Genomic DNA, 13335 nt, shown 5'->3' on the forward strand with positions numbered 1-13335 from the left:
ATGCCCCAGGCAGCTGGCATGGGTGTTCCTGGCATCCATATCTCAGTCACTTCAGAAGCCTCAATAAAAGAGTAAATGTTTGAAGTAGGTTATCTTTTCGAAATGTATAGCTCATTGACTGGATGTAACTCCTAGTTAATAGTAGTGGCTCTCATTGGTAAAACTAGAGGTATTCAGGATATGTGAACTAAATTTCAGAGTAGTTCCCCATCCCTTTACGGAAAGAATATGAGAATCTAGTGAGGCCTGTAGTCTGTACCCTTAGGACTGGTGCCTGAGGCTTGACTTACCTCCTGCCATTTGTCCAGGGATTTCTGTTGCTTGTTGCTGACTGGATTAGGACAGTCCCGTCTCGAATATTGTCAGGTTTGCCTTAAGTGGACCTTTAATGCAAAGTGATGGGTGCACTGCCAACACATGGAGGTAAGGCATCACCGAACTTCCAGAGCCAGTTGCAGAAACTGCTTGGTAATGAACATTTATTAAAATTTATATGTGGGAGAGTTTGAGCTGGGCTTGGTTTTGTTTGTTTTCCAATTCAGTTACAGGGACTGAAAGAAAGTAGCTAACCCTCATCTATCTCAGAAATTTCAGTGCCCGATAACCAAAGGAATGTCTAAGCTGTGTATGACCTTATGGACTAGGGTGGCTGGAAACCTCAGGTGTTTTGATTGGTTGTCCAGATCGCTGCTTCACTGAATGAGTTTAGAAAGGAGCTTAGTTCTCAACTCCAGTTTTCCAAGAGTGAAACTTTATATTAAGTTGTATTGTGCTGAACATTTCCAATGTGGTTTCTTAAAACTTGGGGATTTCAAAAAATAGTAACATTTTTAAACTTTTAGAACCAAGATAGATGGCAGCTTTCTATTTTGTCAGATAGGAGGATATTAAAACCATTTCATAAAACATTTTGAAATCAAAATCTTGGGGGACAGGTGGGAATTTTGTACTGTCAACAAAGAAAAACTGGAGATACTAAAAATAAGATGAGACAACAGGGTTACACAATAATGTTTTATTTTACAATGTAATACTTTATGCTATTGTTTTATTGATAGAGGTTTGTCGGTTTGGAAATGTTAAGACTTTGGGACCTCACAAAATAGTAAAATTTTTAAATTTTAGTGCCACCCAAAATGGAGTCCAAAATGGCCACTTCTAATACTTTGTTTTTATCACAGTCATTGTTGAAAAACTATTTTCAACTGCGTGTGTGAAAACAAGCCACTCTTCTGAGGCTGCTTTAGTCAACTCAGCATATTCTGGGCAAGAACATCAGTCCCATCTCCAAACAGGGCTAAAATCTGCAGTGAGTCACTGAGTGACTAGTTTGTAAGTACTTGCCGAGAAGGTCAGTGGAATATAGGTGCCTTCGGCCAGAGCTGTAAGCAGAAACCCTGCTCCTGGGTGCCAAGCTTAAAGCACTCTTGGAATCAGCTGAGGGACAGCGGCAGCTACTAGGAGGAAGCCTAGCAGTCTGTGGCCAGACCACTGGATAAACCAGTATATATGTCCTCCTGCCACAGCAGAACACTGCTCACTACTAATACTGTGGATACTGGCTGATTACTAGGTTTTACAGACGAAACAGAATGAAATGAGAAAATACCTTGAATGAAGAACCAAGATGTGGTTGTATAAGCACTGATGAGTGATAGAAATGTTCTTAGAAACACGTGGATCCCAAAGACACAGGTGTTTGAGCTCCACTAAATCAGCTCAGGTAACTGAGGAGCGATAACAAGGGAAAAATAAAAGCTATAGTACAAACTGAATCTGATTTCTCCTCTGTCCCTCAACACACAAAGGAATATGATTTGAGACTGCCAATTTCCTAAACACACACTGGTTCAAGGCCTTTTTTTTTTTTTTTGAAAGTCGCTCAGTCGTGTCTGACTCTGCAGCCCCATGGACTGTAGCCCGCCAGGCTCCTCTGTCCATGGAATTCTCCAGGCCACAATACTGAAGTGGGTAGCCATTCCTTCTCCAGGGGATCTTCCCAACCCAGGGATTGAACCCAGGTCCCCTGCATTGCAGGCAGATTCTTTACTGTCTGAGCCACCAAGGAAGCCCATTCAGGGCCTTAGGATTTCTTTTTTAACAACCCTGGTGAGCATTCCATTCCCAAAACAAGTCTTTTTAATCCAGTCTGGTAGGGGCAGCATAGTGGGATGGAAAGAGTAGTCTCCTGTGATTCAGGTGACCATCTGCTTTATAGTCACGAGACTGACCACAAATGAATCAACCCTTCTTGTCCTGTTTTCTTCATTTACAAAAATCAGAAAGGCCTTATGACTCTAATGTGGTATGACTTCAGTAGACCAGGTTAGGTCAGTGTTCCAGAAGGTCAAACATTTCCTCACACAAAGCAATTTTAGGGACCCTAAACAGGTTATGGCTAAAGATATTTATAAGTACTGTATTAAAATGCTCACACATAAACTACTTAGGCACTGCAGAACTTTTTTTAAAAGTCAGAATGGGAAAGAATGAAATTAGAAATGGGGAAATGGAAGGTAATGGGAGTCCCAGTGACATGAGAAACTAACTTAAAGCATGTGTCTAAAAAAGATTCCTTCCTCTCAGGTAACAGGATCCCGGTTTCTAATGGCCATATGTATTTTACCTGTAATGCCACTGTCAAGTGGACCTTTTTTTTCCCCCCAGAATCCTTGGTTCTGTTTTTGATCTGCCACTGCTGTCGGTGTTGGTAAATATATTTTGTGGTCAAGAATGCTTGTTATCAACAGGTTGGCTTTATTGTTGACTATCCTGGATAGAGGTTTTCCCTTTACTGATAACAGAAGACCTAGAGGAAAGGAGAAAGCCATTTGTGCATGTTTTCTTGGCTTTTGACATCTCTCCCTCCTTCTAGCACCAACCACTGCCTTATTGAGCTAGAAGGCTGAACTCCTTCTGATCCAGAAACCCGGTTTCTATTAAGTGTTCCTCAGTTACCTCCTATTTAGACCTCAAGCCTGCAACAAGTGTGGTTTTCACAGCCCCGTTTGCCTGAAAAAAATCTGTTCCACAGAAATATGATATACAAAATTTTATGAGCAACTTGAGGCTTTTTTATATGCAAGCCCCAGTAAAGGCTTATTCATTCTACTACTGGACCATATAAAATACAGAAAGCTATCTGGCACTTTAATTTCCTGATCAGTAAACCAAGAGATAATATGATTCCAAATCTGAAAAAAAAAGTAGGTACAAATTAAGTCAGTTGCCCAGGGGTCTCATAAAATCAGGGGTGGGCAGAGACCTGAGAGGGATCTCTGCTAGGGACTGCAACTAGATACCGGCCTTGGGCCTCGCTCTCTCACCACAAGGTGGCAGGAGTCCCCTTTCCTGAAATCAGGTACTGAAACGCCTCTGGCTGATCCAGTGTGTACATCATCTGTGCATTTAAGACCCAGTGGGGGAAGTTTAGTGTGTAACAAGTTCTGGGAAGTACTTCAGGAAATAAACCTGTGTCACTTTGTGTAATCCAATTTGGTTTCTTCCTACACGGATTTCTGCCACAGAGCCTTTCTTCCTCCTCCGTCCCTTGGAATCAACATTGCTTACAATACCCTTTAGGAAATCCTGTCCCCTAGAGCAGCCATTAAGAACTTACCATTCCTTCCAAACGCTGCCCTATGTCAGGCCTCTGTGATTTTGCATAGAGAGTGCCTTCTTCCCGGCATGTCTTCTCTTCTCCATCTGGATGAACTGTTACTCGCCCTTCAAGAAACAACTCGAATGTAACCCTCTCTTTGAAGTCTTCTCCAGACTTCTTAGATGGTCTCTCCTTGCTGCTCTTAGTGCACTGAGACTTCTCCTACAGAACCTGTATTTCACGTTGTCGTTATTTTCATGCTCGTCTCTTGCTCTAGACAGTTGTCCCCTTCACAGTAATGGCCATGCTTTATTTATCTTTATTTATTTACCACCTGCAGCGCTAACTGCACCTAGGATTTAGTAGATGCTCACCAGATACATTTGTTGAAGGAATGTTGAAGATGAGGAAAAGTGAGGCTCAGAATGTTTAGGCTACTTAAAGCCACATAGCTATCTCATAGCAGAGTTGGGACTCACACACAACATGTCTGGACTCAAGGTACACTGCTCTTTACTCTGTGCGTAAATCGCAAATCCGTCGCAGAAGTTTAGCTCTTCCCCCACCCATGCCCCACTGCAGATGATGATAATAAATCAGGCTCCACCAGACCTAGCCTTTTGCTCTGGAACTTCAAGCATCACTCTAGGAAATCACTACCAGAGTGGGCCCAGGTGGTGAAATATACTTGCTTTCCTTGCACTATTCACACTCTGCCTCCTGTCATTCCATTTTTGTGGGCATGGCAGAGTGGCCATTGATTAAGTTCCCCTGATGCACTACCAAAGACCAGGTACCCTGAGTTGGCTCTTTGTGAGTTAGCAGCCTCTGTTCCCCTCCATGGAGACCCTAGTATGGGAGCTACATGCTCCTAAGTGTTCACTGCTCTGCCTGTCCCAGTGTTGCTAGCTATTCCCAGAATCCTAATTTGGAAAGGCCACTGCCCCTGGGCACCTGGATGTTAGAGCAGATTTTGCTCCCCACCCACTCATACACCAAGGTCTGGCAGAATATTTTCTCCTTTAATTTTGTAGAGGAGGCATTAGAATATATACTAATGATAGGGAAAGAATATAAATGCAGTAGCCTGGAAACAATCAAGCTTCTGGAGCATAACTTTCATCACGAAGGTCTTGCCCAAGACTAGTCTGGCTGACAGAAAATTTACTGAGCGTATCCACTGTTCTACTTACTGCAATTTTCTCTGGAAATAAACACCCCCAAATCCTCCTTTTTTATCCTTCTTTTCTTTGGCTTTCTCTCCCTCGTCCCTCAGCCCAGAAAAGGCAATTGTTGTTCACAAAGATTTTTGACCAAGAAGACAGTAGATCACTAATAGGTTAATGGGCATTGAGGTACTCTCCTCCTTTCCCCTCCTATCAAGAGAAAAGGATCCTTCTGTTGTCTTCTACAGCTTAAGAGCCATTGAAAGTTATTCAAAAGCAATTTTTCAGCATGCAGCTCTCCTAAAGATGGCTAACAAGGACAAAGTTGAAGTTAATGATCCACGCCTTCATACTTCCAGTAAGTATGGGTGACCAGCTAGAGTTGCAAAAATAGCTAATATTTATTGGGCACTTACTATATATGAGATGCTGTGCTACATTTTTTATGTGAATAATCTAATTTACTCTTTATTATCTTTCCTTATTATAGATGCTATTCTAATCCTCATTAGAGAAAACTGAGGCTTAGGATAACTTGCCTTATGGCACACAGAAAGTGGAGGAGCCTGGATTCAAACAGAGGTCTGTCTGACTCTCAAGCTCATGACCTTGCATTCGAACAATTAGAACTGTCTATAATTGGAAAAGGCCACCTGGAGAGATAATGAGTGAGTTTCTGATTTGTGTGTGTGTGTGTGTGTGTGTGTGTGTGTGTATTAGTTGCTCAGTTGTGTTCAACTCTTTGCGAGCCCATGAACTGTAGCCTGCCAGGCTCCTCTGTCTGTGAAATTTTCCAGGCAAGAATACTGGAGGTAGCCATTTCCTCCTCCAGGAGATCTTCCCGACACAGGGATCAAACCCCCATCTCCTGCATTGGCAGGTGGATTCCTTACCACTGAGCCACCAGCAAAGCCCTATCTAGCTAGATATATAGTTATATATATCAACCCAGAGTTCCATCATAGGGTACTAGAGAGCTGATCTCCCCATATCTTTGACAGGACTGAGTTTATATGACCTGTACTTTTCACAAATATTCTTGCATGTGTGCTCAGTTGTGTCCCACTCTTTGTGACTCCATTGACTATAGCCCACCAGGTTCCTCTGTCCATGGACTTTTCCAGGCAAGGATACTGGAGTGGGCAGCCATTCCATTCTCCAGGGGATCTTCCCAACCCAGGGATCAAATCTGTGTCTCCTGCATCCCCTGTGTTGGCAGGTGGATTCTCTATCATGGTGCCACCTGGGAAGCCCCTACCACACAATATAATAGGTGGTAAATATATTTCATTTGAATTTATAAATTCTGTATGAGATTGGAAATCCTGCTTTCTGTTTATTGGACAATTGCATCCCTCTTCTTTAAACTGCCCCTTCGTGTCTTTTGTGACATTGCCAAAGACCACACCCTTTTCTGAAACTTTCTCCTCCTGTGAGTTCCTTTCTGTTTTTTCCTGACTCTTCTAATTCTCTAAAGACTCTTTCTGAGTCTCCTTCCCAGTTCCTCCTTCTGAATGACCCCTGGATAATATAATAATTACAATAATTAACATTTCACAGAAGCTTACTATGTGCCATACAGTAAATAAAACCTGTAAAACAGACTTCTCTTATTTGCATTTCTTTAGATGAAGAAAGGGAGATGCAGGATGTCTCTAAGTGGGGAGCTCACTCTTGAGCCCTCTATATTTTGATTAAAAATTACCACATATGTTCTCTCCAAAGCAAGTGTAAATATTCTCCAAAGTTCCTAAGTTTTCTTGTTTGACATACACATAATCCATGGATTTCTTATCCGTTCCTTTAACTTCTAATATATCTCGAGTTTCTGGTCCACACAGCCTATTAGACACTGTCAAGTAGATGTACTATGGGCACCTCAAACTTAACACATTCAAAATGGAAATTATCTTCTTCAGACCCCCTAAACATCCTCCAAGATAACCTTGTCCTGCCAATATGCTTTCCTTAATATCATGGCCATTCACCAAGTTGCTCAAGCTAGAAACTTTAAAGCCACCTTTGAATGGGCCCCTGACTCCATTATACTTCACATCTGATTGGCTCAAATTCCCAAGGTCTTGCGAATTTGAGACTCCAAACTACTCTCAATCCATCTTCTCCATGTTCCTTCTACTATGGTTTTAGATAATTAAGGCTCTCAACATCTCTCCCTTGCACTGTTGCATCTGCCTCCTAACTGGTCTCCCTACTTCTGTGGTCTCCCCAGGTCCCATCCATCCTTCCCAGGGCTGACAGTTAATGTTCTAAAGCCAGTAACTGATCATGGCACATCCGGCTCAAAACTTTTTGATAGTTATCTTCTGCCTACAGAATAAATTCTAAACTCATCAGCATGGCACAGAAAACATTCCATAATCAGACCCCAATTTATCTTCCCAAACATCTCCAGCATGTTCCTATTGTTGTTCAAAGTCATGTCTGACTCTTTGCGACCTCATGGACGGCAGCATGCCAGGCTTCACTGTCCTTCACCATCTCCCAAAGCTTGCTCAAACTCACGTTCATTGAGTCGATGACGCCATCCAACCATCTCATCATCTGTCGCCCTCTTCTCCTCTTGCCTCAATCTTTCCCAGCATCAGGGTCTTTTCCAATGAGTCTTACTCATATACCTCCAACTACAACAACTCAAGGCCACTTGCTTTTCCTCAGAAATGTCAAGCCTCTCCATGGCACTATGCTGTTGGTCGTGCTACGTCAAATGCCCACTGCTGGCTTCCTACCCGTTGATATTTTACTTTTCTTTGAAGACCCAGCCCCCTACCCACAGCATACACACAGTCTCCACCTACATTTCCAGGCTCACAATTTATTACTTGTCCTCTGTTTACATTTTTCTTAAAGCTTTACTGCAGACTAACTTGTAATCTGGTCCACTGTGTCTGTTTTCTTGGAAAAGGACTATATCTTAAAAATCTGAGTATTTTCTAGAGCCTAGAGGGAGCTTGATAAATAAATGATTAAAACTGAAGTCCACTTGTGATTTAGGTAAAAGTCAGACTAAACAATCTCAATGTTTACTTCTAAATCAGATTTTCTGCACCTTTTCTATACACTAAGATCTTACTTGAGGCCCGTGCAACTAACAAACATTTAACCTTGGAATTAACTCCTAATTCATGCAGCCAGTTCTGCTTTCACTTCTTTGCAGAGGCTGCAGAAGCCAGGAATTTGGGCTCCTGGCAATGAAAGCCCAGTGAATGTTGTCACTGGGTTTCCGGAGGAGGTGGGGTAGAAAGCACAAGAACACATCGGAAAACTAGCAGAGTTCCAGGACATCTGGGGCTGATTATTCCAGCAAGATGCTCAAGCGAAGAGAACAATTCCTGGACTAGGTTTTTTTTTTTTTTCCTCTTTTTTTTGACATCTGGGCTTTGGCAACAACTCCTATGGCTTTGCTCAGTGGTTCTTGAGGGATGAGATATGGACTTGTTTCAGGGAAACAAACCTTTACTGACTCGACTTCTGCTACAGCAGAGTCCTTAAGATCCTTCCCCTTCCATGTGCCTTCCTGGTATGTCTAGGTTTCATTGAGTTTACAGAGAGAGGAATTAGTCTCCAAGAACCAAAAGAAGTTCATACTACCTGGGATCTGAATTGGGTTATTCCAATGCCTCTTAATTTCTCCCGCTCCTATGATTCTTTTCAAATCATGGAGGACAAGGAACACTGAGACGCGGAGGTGGAAAGCGAACTCAGGCTACTGAGGCAATGGATTCACTCCAGCTATTCTGGAGTTTCTCTTTTCAAATACAAGCTGAGTAGAACTTTTGCTTTAGGTTTTGATGAACAAGCATTTCTTGTCTGAAACTACATGTTTTGCTCTTTTAGTTTCATTATTACCTCTAAAGTACAAAGTATACTTTAGTATGTTCAGATTCAAATTCTCAAACACAAACATATTGTAATACTGTCTAACAATTAATCACAATTACAATTTCAAATATTGTGACCCACTTCCCTAGAAGCAAAAGGCTGTATAGTACAGAATAATGGAGAGGAAAGGATGCTTGGCTAACATTTACTGAGAACATACTCTGTCAGGCACTAGCCTATGCATGTTATTTACATTATTTTATTTAAAGCTCACAGTAACTTTATGTGATATACTATTATCTGCATTTTAGTGATGGAGAAAGCAAGGCTCAGAAGTTAAGTGATTTTCCCAAGGTTATGTATAGTAAGTGGCAGAGGCAGGTTAAGATGACAGGGCTGACTCTAGCAATACTCTTTACCCATCACTCTTGCATGCTAAGTCACTTCAGTCATGTCCAACTCTTTGCAATCCTATGGACTGTAGCCCGCCAGGCTCCTCTGTCCATGGGATTCTCCAGGCAAGAATACTGGAGTGGGTTGCCACACCCTCCTCCAGGGGATCTTCCCAACCCAGTGATAGAACCTGAGTCTCTTATGTCTCCTTCACTGGCAGGTGGGTTCTTTACTACTAGTGCCACCTGGGAAGTAATAGGTGATATCTGATCTATTATCTCCAGCACCTCAGAAAGATAATTCTTATTATAATTTTATTCTTATGCCAACATTCACTCAGTACTCAAGACCTGTCAGGCCCTGATCTAAGTGCTGTATTATATGTGATCTTATTAAGTCTCAGAAAAACCCACTTTTCAAGGAAGGCACTGCTATTTTACTGATGAATAAATAGAGGTTGAGAGAGGTTAAGTAACCTCACCCAGGTCAGAGAGCTGAGTGATGGAGCCTGATTTAAAATCCAGAGAGCCTGCCTTCAGAGAGTAGGCTACCTTCCATATGAAGGGCACATTCTGGACTGAGAGACCTACGTTCACATCCCAGCTCTTCCTCCTCCTGGGAAATTTAACTTGAACGTGATCTGTACTCAGTTCCACCATATGTAAAATGAGACTCTGGGGACATGCCTGCTGGCCAGGTGCCCCCATATGTATTCTCAAATTCCTCAAAGTCAGAATCCCTGTTACAGAGTGAAAGGCAGTACATTTTTGAAATACAACAGATCTGGGTTCAAATCTTACCACAGTACTGGCTAGATGATTTTAAACAAGATACTCAAACTTTCTGACTACCAGTTTCACCACCTGAACATGAAAGATAAAAACACCTACCAAATAGGGTTATTTATGAGTCAGAAATAGTATATGTATTTTATAACACCAGGGGATTGGTATAAGTTCTACATTACAGTTATTATTAATGTTCTTATGGTTTCTGAACATTTGAAGAACTATTCAAAAAAGATCTTCACGACCCAGATAATCACGATGGTGTGATCACTCACCTAGAGCCAGACATCCTTGAGTGAAAAGTCAAGTGGGCCTTAGGAAGCATCACTGCGAACAAAGCTAGTGGAGGTGATGGAATTCCAGTTGAGCTATTTCAAATCCTGAAACATGATGCTGTGAAAGTGCTGCACTCAATATGCCAGAAAATTTGGAAAACTCAACAGTGGCCACAGGACTGGAAAAGGTCAGTTTTCATTCCAATCCCATAGAAAGGCAATGCCAAAGAATGCTCAAACTACTGCACAACTGCACTCATTTCACACTCTAGCAAAGTAATGCTCAAAATTCTCCAAGCGATGCTTCAACAGTATGTGAACTGAAAACTTCCAAATGTTCAAGCTGGTTTTAGGAAAGGCAGAGGAACCAGAGATCAAATTGCCAATATCCACTGGATCGTCAAAAAGCAAGAGAATTCCAGAAAAACATCTACTTCTGCTTTATTGACTATGCCAAAGCCTTTGACTGTGTGGATCACAGCAAACTGTGGAAAATTCTTAAAGAGTTTGGAATACCTAGACCACCTGAGAAATGCCTTGAGAAATCTGTATGCAGGTCAGGAAGCAACAGTTAGAACTGGACATAGAACAACAGACTGGCTCCAAATCAGGAAAGAAGTACGTCAAGGCTGTATATTGTCACCTTGCTTATTTGACTTATATGCAGAGTACATCACAAGAAACACTGGGCTGGATGAAGCACAAGCTGGAATCAAGATTGCTGGGAGAAATATCAATAACTTCAGATATGCAGATAACACCACACTTATGGCAGAAAGTGAAGAAGAACTAAAGAGCTTCTTGATGAAAGTGAAAGAGGAGAGTGAAAAAGCTGGCTTAAAACTCAACATTCAGAAAACGAAGATCATGCCATCTGGTCCTATCACTCCATGGCAAGTAGATGGGGAAACAATGAGAGACTTTATTTTGGGGGGCTCCAAAATCACTGATGGTGACTGTAGCCATGAAATTAAAAGACACTTGCTCCTTGGAAGAAAAGTTATGACCAACCTAGACAGCATATTAAAAAGCAGAGACATTACTTTGCCAACAAAGGTCCATCTAGTCAAAGCTATGGTTTTTCCAGTAGTCATGTATGGATGTGAGAGTTGGACTATAAAGAAAGCTGAGCACCGAAGAATTGATGCTTTTGAACTGTGGTGTTGAAGAAGACTCTTGAGAGTCTCTTGGACTGCAAAGAGATCCAACCAGTCCATCCTAAAGAAAATCAGTCCTGAATATTCATTGGAAAGACTGATGCTGAAACTGAAACTTCAGTACTTTGGCCATGTAATGCAAAGAACTGACTCATTTGAAAAGACCCGGATTCTGGGAAAGATTGAAGGTGGGAGAAGGGGAAGACAGAGAATGAGATGGTTGAGTGGCTTCACTGACTCAATGGACAAGAGTTTGAGTAAACTCCAGGAGCTGGTGGTGATGGACAGGGAGGCCTGGTGTGCTGCAGTCCATGGATTCACAAAGAGTCAGACATGACTGAGCAACTGAACTGAACTGAACTGAACTGATGGTTACTAAGAGGACATACTTTCACATACAACAGTGGGCAGGGGGCAGAGTTCCCCATATCCCCTCCTACCATGGGCATCTCTGAGAGAGGCTAGAGAACGTGCTGTCCTGGGTAAGAGGAAACATGAGACAGTCTTCTGCTGGGCTTCTTTTAGGTGTGATTCTGACTGAGGCAGGTGGGGACAAGATGGGCTGCATGAATTCTCTGTGCCCAGCTTGTTCCCCACCTGGCCAACCTGATGAGAAAGTACTAACTATGAATCACCTCCAATGAAAAGCAATCAGAATCCTAACTCTCACCCCATAATGGCACCCTTCTTTGTTAAAGGGCTCTAAGGGGAAAGCACATGGCCTTTAGAGTCACACTTGCTTGGATCTAAACCTCCAGGACTTACATGAATTTAAGCATGTTCCTTTACAGAATATCAGACTCCTTCTGGCAAATGAGAGCTATTGTGTAGGGTGTTTGTCAGGCTTAGGTTCTTTATGGATAGGACCTAGCTCAGTTTCAGGGATTTAACACACACTCAACAAAAGACAACAGTTCAGGATCAACATCATTCTGAAATAAACAGCAATGATATGCCAAGGATAAATAAAGGGGCAAGTCAGTACAAAGCACTGTCTTTGGCTGAAATTTTAAACATTTTTTAAAATGAATCTGAAGAGGTTCTTAAATTATTACTTTTGGAGACAACTATTAATATTTCCTGCCCCCCCCCCCATGAAACTTGCCTTATGTTTAGGGACTTAGATTTTATATATTCAGCAAGAAAAGTAAGTTTAATGTATTCACTTACTTTGTTATAAACCTAATTTGTATCTATCAGTCTGTTAGCTGAGACAGTCTAGTGGGATTTGGTTATAACATTCAGCATTGAAGGAGATATAAATACTAAATATTATTTCAGCAGATCCCTATAGCTTTGGGTTCGAAAGACTACTAGAAATTGGCTAGGTACCTCCAGGTTAGAATTTGACCTCATCCAAAGTACAGGTTGGCATTTTGCCTAACAAGAATAATAGAGGTGAATCACCCCAAATAAATGAATCTGGGAGAGGCCATGCTATCCGTATATCCACACTGAAGACTTGGTTGATGATCAGGACCAGAACTCACCTCTGCATTAGGGTCAGGAGGTTTTTTGTGTCTCTGCTTTTACTGTGCTCATCTCCATATATGAGTATTTGAATCATCAGACACTGCAGGCAAGTTGAGAAACATAATAAGTTAAAGAGAAGCAGATAGCAAGCATCTTAACTATAAATCAAACTCAGGAGAGCACAAGTGGAACTGAGATGTCACAGGTTTACATTTCAAAAGGCTGAACTTCTGTTTCCTCCTGCTTCCCTACTAAGCAGGAAGGAGTCTGAACTGAAGGCTCTGACCCCTCTGAGCTTCTCCCTTCTGCTTTGCTGAAGCTTCCACTACCATCCGTGGCTATGGATAATCTAAGTAACGGGCCTGAAAACTGACAGCACACCTATCTAAAACCTAGAGTGGTCTCCACCAGAATTACAGCCGTGGTTTCTATCAGGATTTTCCAAATAGCTGTAACCAAATGGATGGATATAAACGAAATCAGTGTATGAGTCCCAAATTTGCATTGCATTCTTATGCTACATAACTTTACCCTTAAGCATTTCCATTGTAAACTTAACTGCTGATCTCTCTCGATCCAATCAAGATGGAATTGCAGGCACCAGATTTACCCTCCCAAATGAAACAATCAAAAAAGAAAAAG

General features: G+C 41.8%; 1 protein-coding gene across 2 annotated transcripts in view; it reads right to left on the bottom strand.

The window, feature by feature from the left end:
• Positions 1–2734: 2734 nt before the first annotated feature.
• TTC23L (tetratricopeptide repeat domain 23 like) overlaps positions 2735–13335 on the bottom strand; it is a 66409-nt gene continuing 55808 nt past the window's right edge. The window contains exons 11-13 of one of the 2 annotated variants that reach the window (XM_024981510.2): positions 12711–12793; positions 3620–3726; positions 2735–2809 (exon numbers count right to left, since the gene is read on the bottom strand). In XM_024981510.2, the coding sequence (XP_024837278.1) occupies positions 3645–3726; positions 12711–12793 (165 nt within the window). In that variant the 3' untranslated portion in view covers positions 2735–2809; positions 3620–3644. The remainder of the gene's footprint in view (positions 2810–3619; positions 3727–12710; positions 12794–13335) is intronic. The other variant, XM_059878900.1, reaches the window with a different exon arrangement.

This window comes from Bos taurus, chromosome 20, assembly GCF_002263795.3.
Source record: "Bos taurus isolate L1 Dominette 01449 registration number 42190680 breed Hereford chromosome 20, ARS-UCD2.0, whole genome shotgun sequence".
Classification (NCBI taxonomy): domain Eukaryota; kingdom Metazoa; phylum Chordata; class Mammalia; order Artiodactyla; family Bovidae; genus Bos; species Bos taurus.